This window comes from Quercus suber, unplaced genomic scaffold (assembly GCF_002906115.3).
Source record: "Quercus suber isolate HL8 unplaced genomic scaffold, Cork oak 2.0 scaffold_195, whole genome shotgun sequence".
NCBI classification, from domain to species: Eukaryota; Viridiplantae; Streptophyta; class Magnoliopsida; order Fagales; family Fagaceae; genus Quercus; species Quercus suber.
This window is the reverse complement of record NW_027069653.1, coordinates 639,378-653,308: the sequence shown is the minus strand read 5'-3', so window position 1 is coordinate 653,308 and position 13,931 is coordinate 639,378. Positions and strand designations below refer to the sequence as shown.

Here is a 13,931-nt window from a genome sequence, read left to right as displayed (position 1 = left end):
AATTTTTTATTCATCACTAATGCAACTTACATTATTTTTTTCCATTTCTTTTATCTATCTCACCGTGCTCTCTCTGTTCATCAAGCTCAGTTCTCTGTCCTTCTCAAAAAAAAAAAACTCAGTTCTCTCTGTTCATCAAGCTCTCATCTCTCTCATCTCCCAGCCCACGCCGGCGCCGTCCCAGCCCACGCCGTCGCCGTCCCATGCCATCCTAGCCCACGCCGACGCCGTCTCAGCCCACGCCGCGCCGTCCCACGCCATCCCAGCCCACGCCGTCGCCGTCCCATGCCATCCCAACCCTCGCCGTCGCCGTCGCCCTCCCAGCCCACGCCGTCCCAGCCGTCCCCTCAGCCCACGCCGTCCCAGCCGATCCACTTCAGGTCAATGCTCTCTTCTTTTGTAGTGAATTTTTTCATCTGGGTGTTTGTTGTTTTGGCTTAATTTTTTTTGGGTTTAGTGTTATTTTGAGGTGTTATTTTGTGGTGAAAAATGGTGTTGTCGCTATGTTGTTTTGGGCAAATGTTGTTATTTTTTTGCTGTTTTTGCTGGGTATAACATCTGAATTGAGAAATTTATTGGGAATTTTCTGTTTGCAGCAGTGGCAGTGGCGGCGGTGGCGGCAGCGGTGGCGGTGGAAGTTGCAGTAGCAGCGGCGGTAGCGGTGGCGGTTGCAGGTGGTTGTGATGGTTGTTTATTGTATGAGATATATTATTTTATTGTAGTGAATGTATTATTTTATTGTGATGTTTATATTATTTTATTGTGTTGAAAGCTAAAATAGATTCACTGCTGCAGCATGTATGTAGGTAAAATAGATAAAGTGATTTTTGGTGGAGCTAAAAAGCTAAATTTTTAGCTCCACTGCTGCGAATGCTCTAATTTTCCACATTCATAACATTTGTTGGTATTTCATGCACGTGCGAATCACGTGATTTTAGACCTTTATTTATTTATTTATTTATATATATATTTGATAATACTAGTTACTCACACAGTCACACATGGTTGTCCGTTGTGCATGAAATGTTTAATTATAGTGTGACAGACGTTGAAAAGTAAGGAAAATCTTAGAAATACAATTTTTGCTTTGGCCCGTGCTAAGTCGTGAGCGGTGAGTTTTTAACTCCGCCATTCACAACTTGCCATGTGAGTAAATTGTGCTAAAAATTATAACAAAAATTATAGTGCTAGCATTTCTCAAAAAATAACTCTCAAATGAAATTGTAATAAGAGACTATATATATTTGTGATTTACGGAACCCAGATATATATCATCACTGATATCCTCTGCAAACTCTATAATTACTTTGTTTTACTGAACCCACTTTAAAAAAGGATTAGATTGTTTAATTACGATTTTTGAGACTAAAAAAAGGAATATCCTGAAATATATGCTCCTTGGCTTCTCTTTTTTGAGAATGTATATGCTCCTTTACTTGATGGATCCTATCGGGACAAATCAATTTATTTATTATTATTATTTTTTGGGTCTTACTAATGTCTATTGATAAATTATTTTTAAAAAAAAATTTTCCAGAATTTTTTTTTTTTAAATGACTAACTTTTTTGACAGTTTTTTTAAATTTTTCATAATTTTAAATAGATGATTAATGAATGTTCTAAGAGAACATATATTTACGGGACTTCAAAAAAAAAAAAAATTTCTTGATCATAAAAACTAATATAAATTATTACAAAGAAATATTTAAGATAAGATTCATGGTGTCTTTCCTACTACCGCTCACATTGAATTTGACTTGAATAGAATCTTTTGAATGAAAATCATTTATCAACAAAATTAGTTATTTATTATTCATAATTGGTAAGTTTGCAGAAAAATCAAACTTCAAATAGCTTAAATTTTCTACTAAAAGCATCCCAAGTTCTCAACCCAAAACCAATGTGGCTCTAAGCAACCTAATTATGGTTCATGATATTATCATTTCCTTGTTGAACGTAGAAAAATGTATAATGTTCAAAGAACTCTTTGCATGTGACTGTTTTTAAGGTTCCTAAACTCTTTATGCTGATTATTTACTTGAACAGATGGGAATGGCAAGTGCATTAGATACCTTATGTGGCCAGTCATATGGAGCAAAACAGTATCATATGATGGGTATACAAATGCAGAGAGCCATGTTTGTTCTTTTACTTGTAAGCATACCCCTTGCAATCATCTGGGTGAACACAAGATCTCTTCTAATTCTTTTTGGTCAAGAACACGATATAGCAACCGCGGCTGGGGAATATGCCTGCTTCATGGTCCCAAGTCTTTTTGCCTATGCTTTTCTGCAATGCCTTGTTAGATTCTTACAAACGCAAAACATTGTATTTCCAATGATGATAAGCTCTGCATTCACTGCTTTACTTCACATTCTTATATGTTGGATTCTAGTATTTAAGTCTGGACTTGGATATAGAGGAGCCGCCTTGGCAAACGCCATCTCCTATTGGATCAATGTGTTACTGTTGGCACTTTATGTCAAGTTCTCTTCTTCATGTTTAAAAACCTGGACAGGTTTCTCAAAGGAGGCCTTTCATAATATTTTCACTTTTCTGAGACTTGCTATTCCGTCAGCTGTTATGGTTTGGTAATTTGTATTTCTTAACGCTCTACATGGTTACCAGCAATACAAGAATAATTTCACTTTTTCTTCTATATTCCTCGCTGGGATTTTTTAAGAAAATAACTATAAAACTCATACTATATTATTAGTTAGGTAATATTTCAAACTAATTTGGTTTCTAGACAAATTGAGTCCAGAGAACTCGATTTTGCTCACTGGAAATCTTTGGACTCAAGTTCCAAACTCGAGTGTGAGACACTCGACTTTCAATGCAATTTTGCACAGCAAAATCGAGTCCAAAAAACTCGATTTGTTAGAAACCAAATTAGTTTGAAACGTTGCCTAACTAATAATATAGTCTGAATTTTATAGTTATTTTCTTAAAAAATCCTTCCTCACTGTGTTCGCTACATTTGTTATAATTTTTTTCTCCACCAGTTTAGCATGTAAATGCCTGTTTTCAGTTTTAAAGATCCTAATGAAGTTTACTGTGATTTGTTAACATGATTTTGAGCAGCTTGGAAACGTGGTCATTTGAAATGATGGTTCTCCTATCAGGTCTTCTTCCTGACCCGAAGTTACAAACTTCAGTGCTTTCAATTAGGTTAGTTCTTAACTTTGATGACCTTTTTACCAACTATTTACTCAATTTCCTTGATAATTGTGAGTTCCTGTTTAGACTTCTGCATTGTTATGTATGAACTAACCCAACATATGTTTGCCAGTCTTAATACAGGTTCAATAGTTTGGATGATCCCCTTTGGACTCAGTGGCGCAGTAAGGTGAGTCATGCTGATAACAGTTCTACTTCTGATATCAAGGTCATCAATTTTAAGGGAGTTTATACATTTTGGCATTTAGTAGCTTGATTGGTGCTGCTTCAAAAATTGTCTGTACTAACATTTTCGAGTTTGGACATATTTAAACTTTTGAGCTTCAGAAATCATAACTTGTTGAGGCTGGAACAAGTCACCCACTTTCTTATTCTATGCCATATCTTTTAATATGTCATGTTTTTCTTCTTCTCAGTACTAGGGTCTCAAACGAATTAGGAGCTGGGCGTCCTAAAATTGCGCGTTTGGCAGTATGTGTTGTATTAGTGGTTGCCATCACAGAGGGTCTATTGGTTGGATCAGTCCTGATACTGATACGCAACATTTGGGGATATGCATATAGCGATGAAACACAAGTGGTCGAATATGTAGCAGGCATGATGCCAATTCTTGCAATATCCAACTTTTTAGATGGCCTCCAGTGTGTTCTTTCAGGTATTTCTTGATTTCCATTCTCTCCTAAATCTACATCAACAATATCATAACCAGATAAAAAATAAAATTAAAGGAAAAAAAAAAAAATCTCCTGGGCTCTTGTCCATGGGATATCCTGAATCTTTATGTACCATGGAATATACAGAGCTGTCGAAGAATAAAATGTTTGGTGAACATTGTCCACTAAAATTTTAGTTGGTTAATATAAAATTTCAAATCTAGTGTCTAGTCTGTTATCTCAATTCCTGTACATTTAGGCAATGCTAGAGGATGTGGTTGGCAGAAGATTGGAGCATATATCAATCTCGGGTCATACTACATTGTTGGAATTCCAGCTGCTATTTTATTGGCATTTGTCTTCCACTTTGAAGGAAAGGTAAACTTTTTCATTCTTTTCCTGGTTTTTTTGTTTATTTTTTTCTTAACCTTAAAGTCCTTTTCCATGTTCACTTAAATTGCATTATAATTCAAGTAAGCTTATTTGTTAAATTGTTCTGGATAGGGGCTCTGGCTGGGGATCATATGTGCGCTCGTAGTCCAAGTGTCATCACTTCTCACTATTTCCATACGTACTAATTGGGAGAAAGAAGTACAATTCTGCATCTCCCTCTTTTAATTTTTTTTTTAATTAAATAAAAAGAAAATTAATCTTTTCTTGTTTTTCTCGTTATAAATCTCACATTCTCATTCTTCTATAGGCAAAGAAGGCTACAGAAAGAGTCCATGACTCCATTATTCCTGTGGAGATAGTCTCTTGAAGCTGAAGTGTGACTACAACAGAGAAACCTTATTACTAACTGGTGGTTAAGGAATAGATCTTAAGAAGTTTTGGGATCTTAAGATTGGAATTTTACATGCTTTAATGATTCAGTCAAGGTGTTTGATCTTTATAATCATTAGCAGATTTTGCGATCAAAAGATGCAGCTGACTAGTGGCTCAAATCGGCTCTCCAACCCCAAGTGAACCCTTGTTTTTAAGTGGAAAAGAGAAGATAAAAGAGCAGGACTAAAAAGTGCCTTGATCAAAAGGCTTGTTTCTTCCTACTTCTTTTACTGAAATGTGAATGTGCTTTCTTCTGAATAGCATAAACATGGACTTCCTTAGAAATGCTTTTGCTTTCTAACTTAAAAATTAATAAGAGCAGTTCTTTTTTTTTTTTTTTTTTTGGAGAAAAATAATAATAAGAGCAGTTATAGTTGTATAAAACATTTATTTATGCAAATGGTTAAGTTTATTTCCTGCTTATACATTTTCCTTCATATGCGATTTGCCAAGTTAACTATCTACAACCAGCTCAGATATGGTCTTTACACCAAACGTTATTGAATTGAGTTTGTGCATAATTCTCCGCCATATCTAAGTTTAATTTCGTAGTAGAAAAAAAAAAAAACTTCTAAAATAGCTTTAAATTGGTGTTAAAGATATTGTGACTGCACCTTCGTTGGATTTACCAAATGGAGTAGACTTGGCTGCAAGAGGACAGTTGACTTGAGGCTATTAATTTCCATAACTTGTTTTCTTACAACAATAAAATCACTCTGCTTATTTATCACACTGGCATCATTCCTCTCTCTGGCTTATTTATCACTCTGCTTAATAATACTATTTAAAAAATGTGCACTGAACTTGTCTCTTCCATACGACTTCAATGTTGGAACTTGTCATTTTAGTAGACCAAATTTAAAAAAAGGCTACCCTCAAATACTTTAAAATAGTCCTAATTAACAAATTGAATTTTAAAATAGTATTGTGGGAGGAGGAAGCCCGAAGATAAGCAATCGTCAAGTCGGATCCACCTAAGGTGTAACTGGGTTCAACTATCCCTCTAATCAGGCTCAATCTAGTCAAGGCAATTAAGTCAAGAAAAGTGAGGTGGACAACCAGCTTGAGGAGCCCGAGGAACGGTTACTTCTTGGGAGATAGGAGATAAGCCACAAAGGTCATGCGGGTGGAGGCCGAGGAGGATCATAGTGATGTATGAGTTTGAACACGAGGAAACTTCCGAGTGAAGCATCCATCACTTTTACATTTAATACACTATACCAACTCAATCTGTCACATTGATGATAAAATGACCCCTGAACAGTGCTCCCCATAGCCTACAGCCTATTCTACCGCTACCAATAATGTAGTGATGGGACAAGTATTTAAAGAAAGATCAACAACCCTTCAAGTGGAAGGCTGGGATGCACTCCTAGTAGCTATATATAGTATAGGAGGGAAGGTCCTCCTTGAGGGGGGATCATGAAAAGTTTGGAGAGAGAAATTGATTATTATAAAACCAAGAAGTGTATTTCTAAAGAACAGTTGTTCTTTGGCCTGCCCGAGGAAGGACTTAAATAAAAATTTCTCTTTTCCTAACATAACTCCTTACCTAAATTGTCATCCTTTCTAATTAATTTAATTTCTTTAGTTACCAACCCGTGATTACAAGAGATCAAAGTGTTGATCTTGACCACCCACCTCTATAAATTAATTGTATTAGGCCTCCATCCTAGCCCAGTCTCATCCGGGTTGGGCTTGGTTGATTTTTTTGCCCCTTACAAGTATTATTAAGTGAAAATGACATATTTTTATTTTCGTGTGTTCTCTTTCTTTTAATTTTTGAATCCGGTTGATCCTCCAACTACTATAAAACTTAATTTGGCTTTCGTAGTTTTAGATCTACAACATTTCCAGGGTCAAAGCCTTTCATTTCTCCAAGAAGCTTTTTTGCTCTGAATATGCATAAACTACTAGAACATGAGAGGAATTGAGTGTGTAAAGACGGCATACATTGTGGATGCTCGAAAGTGTTGCTTTAGGGAAGATGGGAGATGGAAGTCCCTCTTGAGTTTCCCTTTTCTTTTTCGATTTCCACATTGAGTGTAGGTGTGGCTGTGTGGGAAGTCCCTCTCCATGCTGCTGTTTGGAGGTTTTTGGAAGCTCAAATTTCTTCAAAGTAGACATTGTTGGAAAGATATAGATGTCTAGTTTTCTTAGGTTTTGACCCTTATGCAATTTGTAGCTATAGTCACTAAGATATTGCACTTGGAAGGAAGGTGGCATGATGCAGAATTTTGTGTAGAACTTTTCTTGGAAAATTAATTCCTCCTTATCTGGAGGGGATATTGTCAAACCTTTTTTTTTTTTAGAGTTGCTAATCCATCATACTTTCATGTGGTATATGCCTTTCACACATGTTGTAGTTGGAATAATGTTTATTGCACAAAAATGCCCCCAATAACAACCTTTTAACTTAACAAATAATTGAAATAGTATTTTTAATCAAGATTTTGATGTTTTTATGATATCTTATTTGTTTTAACTCTGATTTTGGTCTTTGAATTTATGTTTTAAAGGGGTACATGATTTTTAAGATGGAAAAAAAAATTATCTCGATCGTATGGTTGGATTTTTGGCCAACTTCTTGACTAGTTCCAATTAGAGCTAGTCGACATTAGTCAAACTTAGCCAAAATTAGCAAATTTGGGATTTTGAACTCTTGAATCATTAAAATGATTTATTCAACATCTGATTAAGATAAATAGGATTTTTTTCATATAATTCTTTATTTTTTACATTTAAAAATATGATTATTTTTATAGGGCTTAATCTAGCTGAACAGAATACAATACAAAATATTTTAATGAAACTCTCTAACACTTGGGCAAGAAATAGGCAAAGTGCAAGAAATGAATTTTTTTTTTTTAAATTTTTTTCGTATTTTTGCAACATATTATATTTGTTCACATCTGATATCCATGTATTTATATGTGTGTGTTGGTACAATATTTGCTTTGATTGGGCTACTACATATTTTGATCAATCTTGGTCAAAGTCGGTCTAGTGATGGTCATACTTGGTCAAATGTTACATTTTGCAATAAATCTTTTGAATTTGACCTAATTTGGTTTATTTTCAGTGGGGTGTCAATTGGGTGGGTTTGGGGTGGGCATAATTGGGTTGGATATATAAAACTCATTCACCCATTAAAACCCATTTAACTAATTATTTCTAACCCAAATCAAACTCAACTCAATTATTATGGGTAAGCCCCAACTCACCCAATTATCAAAATTACCAAAATACCATTAAAGTGAAAACTCTAACACTTTTTTGGATTACCTTTTCCACTCTCTCTAGTCTCTATTCTTGGGGTTAAGAAAATTCCACATAAGCACATCCACATCAGCAATTATATTAAAAATCCAAATAAAAAAATATTTTCTTTTCTTTTCTATTTTCTCTCACTTTCTTGGTAACCAAACAATGCAACAAATACAAAGAAATGTCATTTCAAGCTCCATTCTTAAATTACCCAAATTTAAAATAAATGAAATAAATCACACCGCCACTGACGATATGTCCACCCTCTACGCTATCCTCCGTTTGGCAACCGAGAAAATGGAAGAAAGAGTAAAGGAAACTAAAACTTCCTTTCTGTATATTAGAGAGAGAGAGAGAGAGAGAGAGAGAGAGAGAGGTTAAGGCAGTGGAGGAGCAGACATTTGCGCCGATGGGGAATTAGACGGCCATTGTTGATTCGATCATCATCATCATTGATTATCGAATTAATTGCAGAATCTAGATGAGATGAAGAAGCGGTTGAAGGAAATGGAAGAAGAAGCTACCACTCTTCGTGAAATGCAAGCTAAGGTCGAGAAGGAAATGGGCGCTGTTCAAGGTTCTAAAATTCTCTATTGTAAAGGAAACTAAAACTTTGTTTCTGTATATGTGAGAGAGAGAGAGGGAGAGAGAGAGAGAGAGAGAGAGAGAGAGAGGTTAAGGCGGTGGAGGAGCAGACATTTGCGCCGATGGGGAATTAAACGGCCATTGCTGATTTGATCATTATCATCATTGATTATCGAATTGATTGCAGAAGCTAGATGAGATGAAGAAGCAGTTGAAGGAAATGGAAGAAGAAGCTACCGCTCTTCGTGAAATGCAAGCTAAGGTCGAGAAGGAAATGGGCGTTGTTCAAGGTTCTAAAATTCTCTATTTATTTTTCCGATTTCTATGATTGTTTGCTGAGAAAATAATCTCTAGGGAAAATATAAATTTATACTTTGATTGTTCATATACTGCTTTCTTTATTTTATTTATTTATTATTATTATTATTTTAATGGTAAGGACTGGGTTGAATTTGAGTATATTGTTTTTGGGTTAAATGGGTCTCAATGGGTTTTTAGTTAAAATTTAATAATCACTAAATCTAATTGGGTTGATATCCATTTAACCTAACTAATAATTTGATGAATTTGAGTGAGCAAATAAATTTAGGCTGACAAATAAATTTGGGCTTACCTTGCCGCTTCTAATTTTCACCAAGTTAGAGCAATTAAAGTTGGTAAGTTTACCCGACTGATCTTTTGACTCAAATTTTGTACTTGATTGGAAATAGCTTTTGGTAGGGGACAGGGAGGAATGGGGTTAGTAACAATGGGCATTGTCTTCACGATAATACTGTTGTAAAAAGCCATTATTATTGAAAACGTTGTCAGCAGCATGGGCTTCAAATAAGTTGGCAAAGTTCACCATGCATGTGAGGACGAACCACATGGACATGTGTTTCATGGAACACTCAACATAGTGTGAGGGTTTGGATAGCGTGGTTAGTTGCGTTACATTTCTGCCTGCGTTTTTTTTTTTGCCAGCTTTTGTTGACTTTGTGGGACAAAAATTACTGTATATAAATAGTGCGTATTATTTACACATTGTTTATTTACTGTTTACCTATTAAAAAATATTAAAAATAGATCTCACGGTATTATTTACATATTTAAAAATTATTTTATTATAGTATTTTCAACAACAATTAATTTTTAACAACTTTTAATAATAATAAATTGTATCTAAACGGAACTAGTATTTCTTCTTCAGCCCTATCATAACTAGACAACCAGGGCAGGGATACGCGTGAATTTTATTTTTTATGTTTGTACAACCAGGGCAGGGATACGCGTGAATTTTATTTTTTATGTTTGTTGCCCGAATGTATGCATAAGGATAAAAGTCATTTGTAAAAGAAGAGCAACACGTGGACTCCTCCTCAGGGACACTTTTTTTTTTTTTTTTTCTACCACCTGCCATCATTATTGACATCTTTTGAGATGAAGACAACTCCAAGTACAAGACACGAAAAAACAGCTCTTTTTTTCTTTTTTTTTCACTATAATTTATGACTTGTCAGACTTGATTGACTCCCTGTTCACCCCAACAAAAACTAATAAACAAAATATAATAACAAAAAGAAGTTTAAGGCTACTTTTTTCTTGTTTTTGCCCTCATCTATACTGACAGTCACATCATCAATATGACGTTGCTGCTGCATCGACTTTCCTATTCACCTAAAGTACAACTTTTTAAGGCAAAAACTGTGTAGAACTGGACCACCATGACCATGCCTAATTTTCTGCAGATCCATCCATACTTAACGCAATAGTGGCGTAGGAAAAGAATATCTACTATCGAAACACGGAAACAATATACAGATACCGAGAATATAATTTAATCCCTTCTTTGGTTCAGATCGTAAGATTTATTAGATGTTTAAATAGTTTCACTTGGCCAAAATACCCACGTAAAAAAAAAAAAAAAAAAATATTACTCTAAGAGCATCAGTAGCAAATGTTTCATAAAAAATGTTATTTTGACACACTAAAAGTTTACTTTATTATTTTATCATATTATTTTACAATATCTTATTTATCAGATATTTTATCCTACAATTCTATACATTAAAATAATATTTACTACACATTAAAATAATATTAACTCTTCTCTATCATCATCATAATCACCATCATCATCATCATCATCAACAACAACAACAACAACAACGGCAAAACCACCACCGCCGCAACAACGGCCACCAGCTACCACCTACTACCAAAGCTCAGGCACCACCACCACTAACCAATCACCAAAATTGAACCAACCAACCACCCCCACCCAAATCCCAACCCACCGAGCCAAAATTCTAAATTTGACAAAAGACTAAGATTTCTTAAACTCTTACCTCAAGAGTGTAGTCAATCCTTCTTTACTTTAGTCCTTTGGATAGTCTTCTCTTTCAAAATATCTCTCCATGTATGTTGACTTAATAAACTTATATATAGTTAAGGTTTCAACCTTATTTTCCAAAAACTCCCTTAAAATTATAAATTATAAAATTGGCCCCAAAAAAGAAAATTACTTAAATACCCTCCTTTATTTTTTTTTTCTTTCGGGTATTACAATAAGATCCTACATATTTTCATATTTAAAGCAAAAAACACATTGATAATGACTTTGTATGTTGATGCAATTTGCATGTCATATATCGCTACATCTATACTAACGAAACAAATATATTTAAGTTTTGATCAAATGTGTCTAAAAAGTTAAATAAATATTTAATTAGCAACCAAATACCAAAATATTTATCAACACATACGGAAATATTTTCCAAGTTCTAAGTTCCAAGTTCCATGTTTAAAATCAAAAATAAGTTATCAAATGGAAACTAGTTGACTAAAATATGAAATCCAAAAGCAAAATGAATATTAAGGTGAAGTGAATATTTAATTATTCCCATTGTAAGTGTTGGGTTAAGATAGCTTGACCTCAGTTAATTAATTCAATTACTTAAGTTGATTAATTAGGTTAAATTTCATGCAAATCGTGAAGGCACCAACAAATCACTATTACTATCTTCACTATCACTGTCTTCACTGTCATCACTATTACTATCTCCACTGTCACTACCTTTATCATCATCACTAGGGGCTTCTCCCTCTTTATCATCTTCATCATCTATCCTTGCTTCATAAGGTTCTTTCAGCATGTGATGGCAAGCTTCCCAATATTCTCCCTTCTCTATGTTGAAGATAGCATCACCCAACAGTGTAGTCATAGCATCATGATCCATATAATCTACCCAATTAGTTGGGACCCAATTTGTATTTCTCTCCTTTACATCAGGAAGCTTTATGTCATAATTGAGGAATAATTTAAATCCAAGCAACATTGTTTTCAATTCCAGATCATATCATGGTTCAGGAAATCCCCAGTAATGTTGGCAATCTCCAACTTTGATAGACTTCCCATTCAATGTAGGATTATATGGCTTTAAGGGCTTCAGAGGGCTAGGAAGCCTCTTTACCTTAGCTTTTTCACAAGCCATCTTCTTCAATTCCATCTCCAATAAATCTTCATCTATAGGTTTAAAGCCTAACCCAAAAGGCGGTGTGACTGAGGGAATTGTTGGGGCCTAAACGGCTGCCCCTCTCATGGTCTTTCCTAGACTCATCCTTGGGAAATAGCTCATCTTCCTCATCATTGCTACCATATTGTTGTTGCCATAGGGATCAAAGTCCATGGGGATCTTTTCAACTTCTTCTGTCCTTTCAAAACCAGGCTTCTCAATCTCAAAGCCATTTAGGGTTACTGGTTCCTTCTCAGATTGGATACCAAAAATGGGCTTTGGGATGGCTAGCATGTCCCCATATATAGTAACAATGGCTTCTTCATGTGGAAATTGAACCTTTTGGTACAAAGACGAAGGTACATCGTCTGTATCATGAATCCATGGTCGCCTAAGAATTGAATCATGAAGCCATGTTTAATACTTGAAACTCCACCTTTTGAACCATAGGCCCTATGGTGAGCTCTAGTGTTATTGTCCCCAAAACCTCCCTTCTACTATTGTCATATGCTCTTACATGCTGATCAGATGGCATAAAATCTTCAACACTCAAGCCCAGGCAACTTATGGTTTTCAGTGGACACACATTCAAAGCACTTCCACTATCAATTAAGACCATTGGTATCCTCTTCCCCTTGGCATCTACAATAATATGCAACGGTTCATTATGACGCTTTCCCTTTTTAGTCAAATCCTTATCAGAGTAGGGAATAGTAAGCTCTCTACTTATATAATCATATCATTCAAATCTTGAGAAGTGGTGGTTGTAGGGACTTGGATCTGATTGAGATGGTCTACCAGATTCTGGTGTTGTTTGTATGAGGCCATGAGTAAACTCCATAAGGATATGTTTGCTTGTGTCTTCTGTAGCTACTTAAGAACCCATCCTCTTCATTAGGTGTTTGTTGGGATGCCTTGCTCAAGGCTTCTACTGGGTTATTTGTTTTCAAATGTTGGGGTTTGAAGTGTCTCCCCCCCTTGTGATGTGAGCAATTTTTGATGGGTCACTTGGTTCAATATGTTGGGCTTTGAAGTGTCTCCCCCTAAATGTCAACGTTGGATTATCTGAGTGGGTTTAAAGTGTCTCCCCCTATATGTGGGTTATGGATTATCTAAGTGGGGTTTGAAGTGTCTCCCCCCATATGTGGATGTTGGGTAATTTGGGATTTTATAATTATCCTCACTCCATATGTCATATCCTGTTGTAGATGTAGTACCCGTTAACTCTTCCCAAGTCATCAAAAAGCATTTAGGGACGTCATAGATCAAATCAGATTGGTCCTCTTTTCCTTCTTCCTTAGGAATCAAACAATTGATCCTTGGTCCTTTCTTAAAATTGTGATTAGGCAAAGGATTGTTGGTGATATTAGGCCTTGTAGGTGGTGCAATTACTTTTGTGTCTATTAAATCCCAAATTGCATGATAGAGATTATAACACCTGTCAATGTCATGGCCTGGGCCCTGATGGTATGCACACCTCTTGCTCACATCAAATTTAGCGAGTAATGGGTTTGAGACTGGTCTTGGGTCTAAGGGTTTTAGCAACTCTTTTGCTTTCAATTTTTCAAATGCTTGACTAGCTGGCATGTAGAGTTCATGAAATTCTCTCCTAAGCCTTGGAGGTAGTCCTTGTGATACTTGCATTAGGGCAATGAGTTGGTATGGATTAGTTTTATATGTTAGATATTTTTGCAGTTTTAGAGTTAGAAGGCCTAATAGTCCTATTATTTATAGCATCCTTAATTTGAGTCCTAGCATCTACTAAGGCTTTAAATTTTGAAAAATATTGAGCAAATAAATACTTATGGTATATAGGCAACAAATTCTTTACAACCATTGTCAATTGTTCCTCTTTATTAGGTCTATTCATCATCTGGGTAGCTTTGGACCTCCATTTAGTTATGAAGGCTAAAAAGGACTCCTTAGG

The 13,931-nt window shown here is 35.4% G+C and overlaps 1 protein-coding gene across 1 annotated transcript; it reads left to right on the top strand.

The window, feature by feature from the left end:
- Positions 1 to 2,046: 2,046 nt before the first annotated feature.
- Positions 2,047 to 4,593, top strand: LOC112037252 (protein DETOXIFICATION 16). Its single transcript, XM_024070067.1, has 7 exons — positions 2,047 to 2,591; positions 3,085 to 3,171; positions 3,293 to 3,349; positions 3,597 to 3,835; positions 4,093 to 4,211; positions 4,338 to 4,424; positions 4,534 to 4,593. The coding sequence occupies exons 1-7, from the start codon at positions 2,047 to 2,049 to the stop codon at positions 4,591 to 4,593; spliced, it is 1,194 nt and encodes a 397-aa protein (XP_023925835.1).
- The last annotated feature ends 9,338 nt before the right edge of the window (positions 4,594 to 13,931 follow it).

Bases quoted from the DNA above. Each gene is read 5' to 3' on its own strand.
- LOC112037252 (XM_024070067.1), top strand. From the start codon at position 2,047: ATGGGAATGGCAAGTGCATTAGATACCTTATGTGGCCAGTCATATGGA. The intron at 3,836-4,092 runs GTATTTCTTGAT...CTGTACATTTAG, and splicing joins CCTCCAGTGTGTTCTTTCAG to GCAATGCTAGAGGATGTGGT. The intron at 4,212-4,337 runs GTAAACTTTTTC...TGTTCTGGATAG, and splicing joins TCTTCCACTTTGAAGGAAAG to GGGCTCTGGCTGGGGATCAT.